This window comes from Egretta garzetta, unplaced genomic scaffold (assembly GCF_000687185.1).
Source record: "Egretta garzetta isolate BGI_Z169 unplaced genomic scaffold, ASM68718v1 scaffold359, whole genome shotgun sequence".
Classification (NCBI taxonomy): Eukaryota; Metazoa; Chordata; class Aves; order Pelecaniformes; family Ardeidae; genus Egretta; species Egretta garzetta.
The window spans coordinates 76134-76630 of NW_009260795.1; the positions used below are offsets into that span (position 1 = coordinate 76134).

A 497-nucleotide genomic window follows, 5' to 3' on the forward strand; every position below is an offset into this window, starting at 1 on the left:
ACAATGGCATGGCCCTGGGGACAATGGCATCACCCCAAGGATGACAGCATGGCCCTGGTAACAATGGCATGGCCCTGGGGACAATGGCATCACCCCAAGGATGACAGCATGGCCCTGGTAACAATGGCATGGCCCTGGGGACAATGGCATCACCCCAAGGATGACGGCATGGCCCTGGTGACAATGGCATGGCCCTGGGGATGACGGCATGATCTGGGAGACCTCATCATCCAGGGACAATGATGGTGTCCTGGACATGGCACAGCCCTGGGGACACCGGCGGGGCCCTGGGGACACCGCCTCACCTGGATCTGTCCGGGCCCGATGAAGAACTTGCTGAGGATGTTGCTGAGGAAGTTCTGCACCTCGTACCAGGGGTAGATGCTGTTGGAGCCATCCAGGACGATGACGATGTCCATGTAGGTGGAGCAGCCTGCCAAGGGGGACACAGCTGGCACCGGCGCGGCACGGCACGGCACGGCACAAGCTCCGTGCGC

At 61.8% G+C, this 497-nt stretch overlaps 1 protein-coding gene across 1 annotated transcript in view; it reads right to left on the minus strand.

Annotated features, from left to right (window-relative positions):
- Positions 1-497, minus strand: part of LOC104133359 (integrin alpha-10) — a 20037-nt gene that overhangs the window by 13546 nt on the left and 5994 nt on the right. The window contains exon 2 of the mRNA XM_035902117.1: positions 306-451. Within this exon, the coding sequence (XP_035758010.1) occupies positions 306-451 (146 nt within the window). The remainder of the gene's footprint in view (positions 1-305; positions 452-497) is intronic.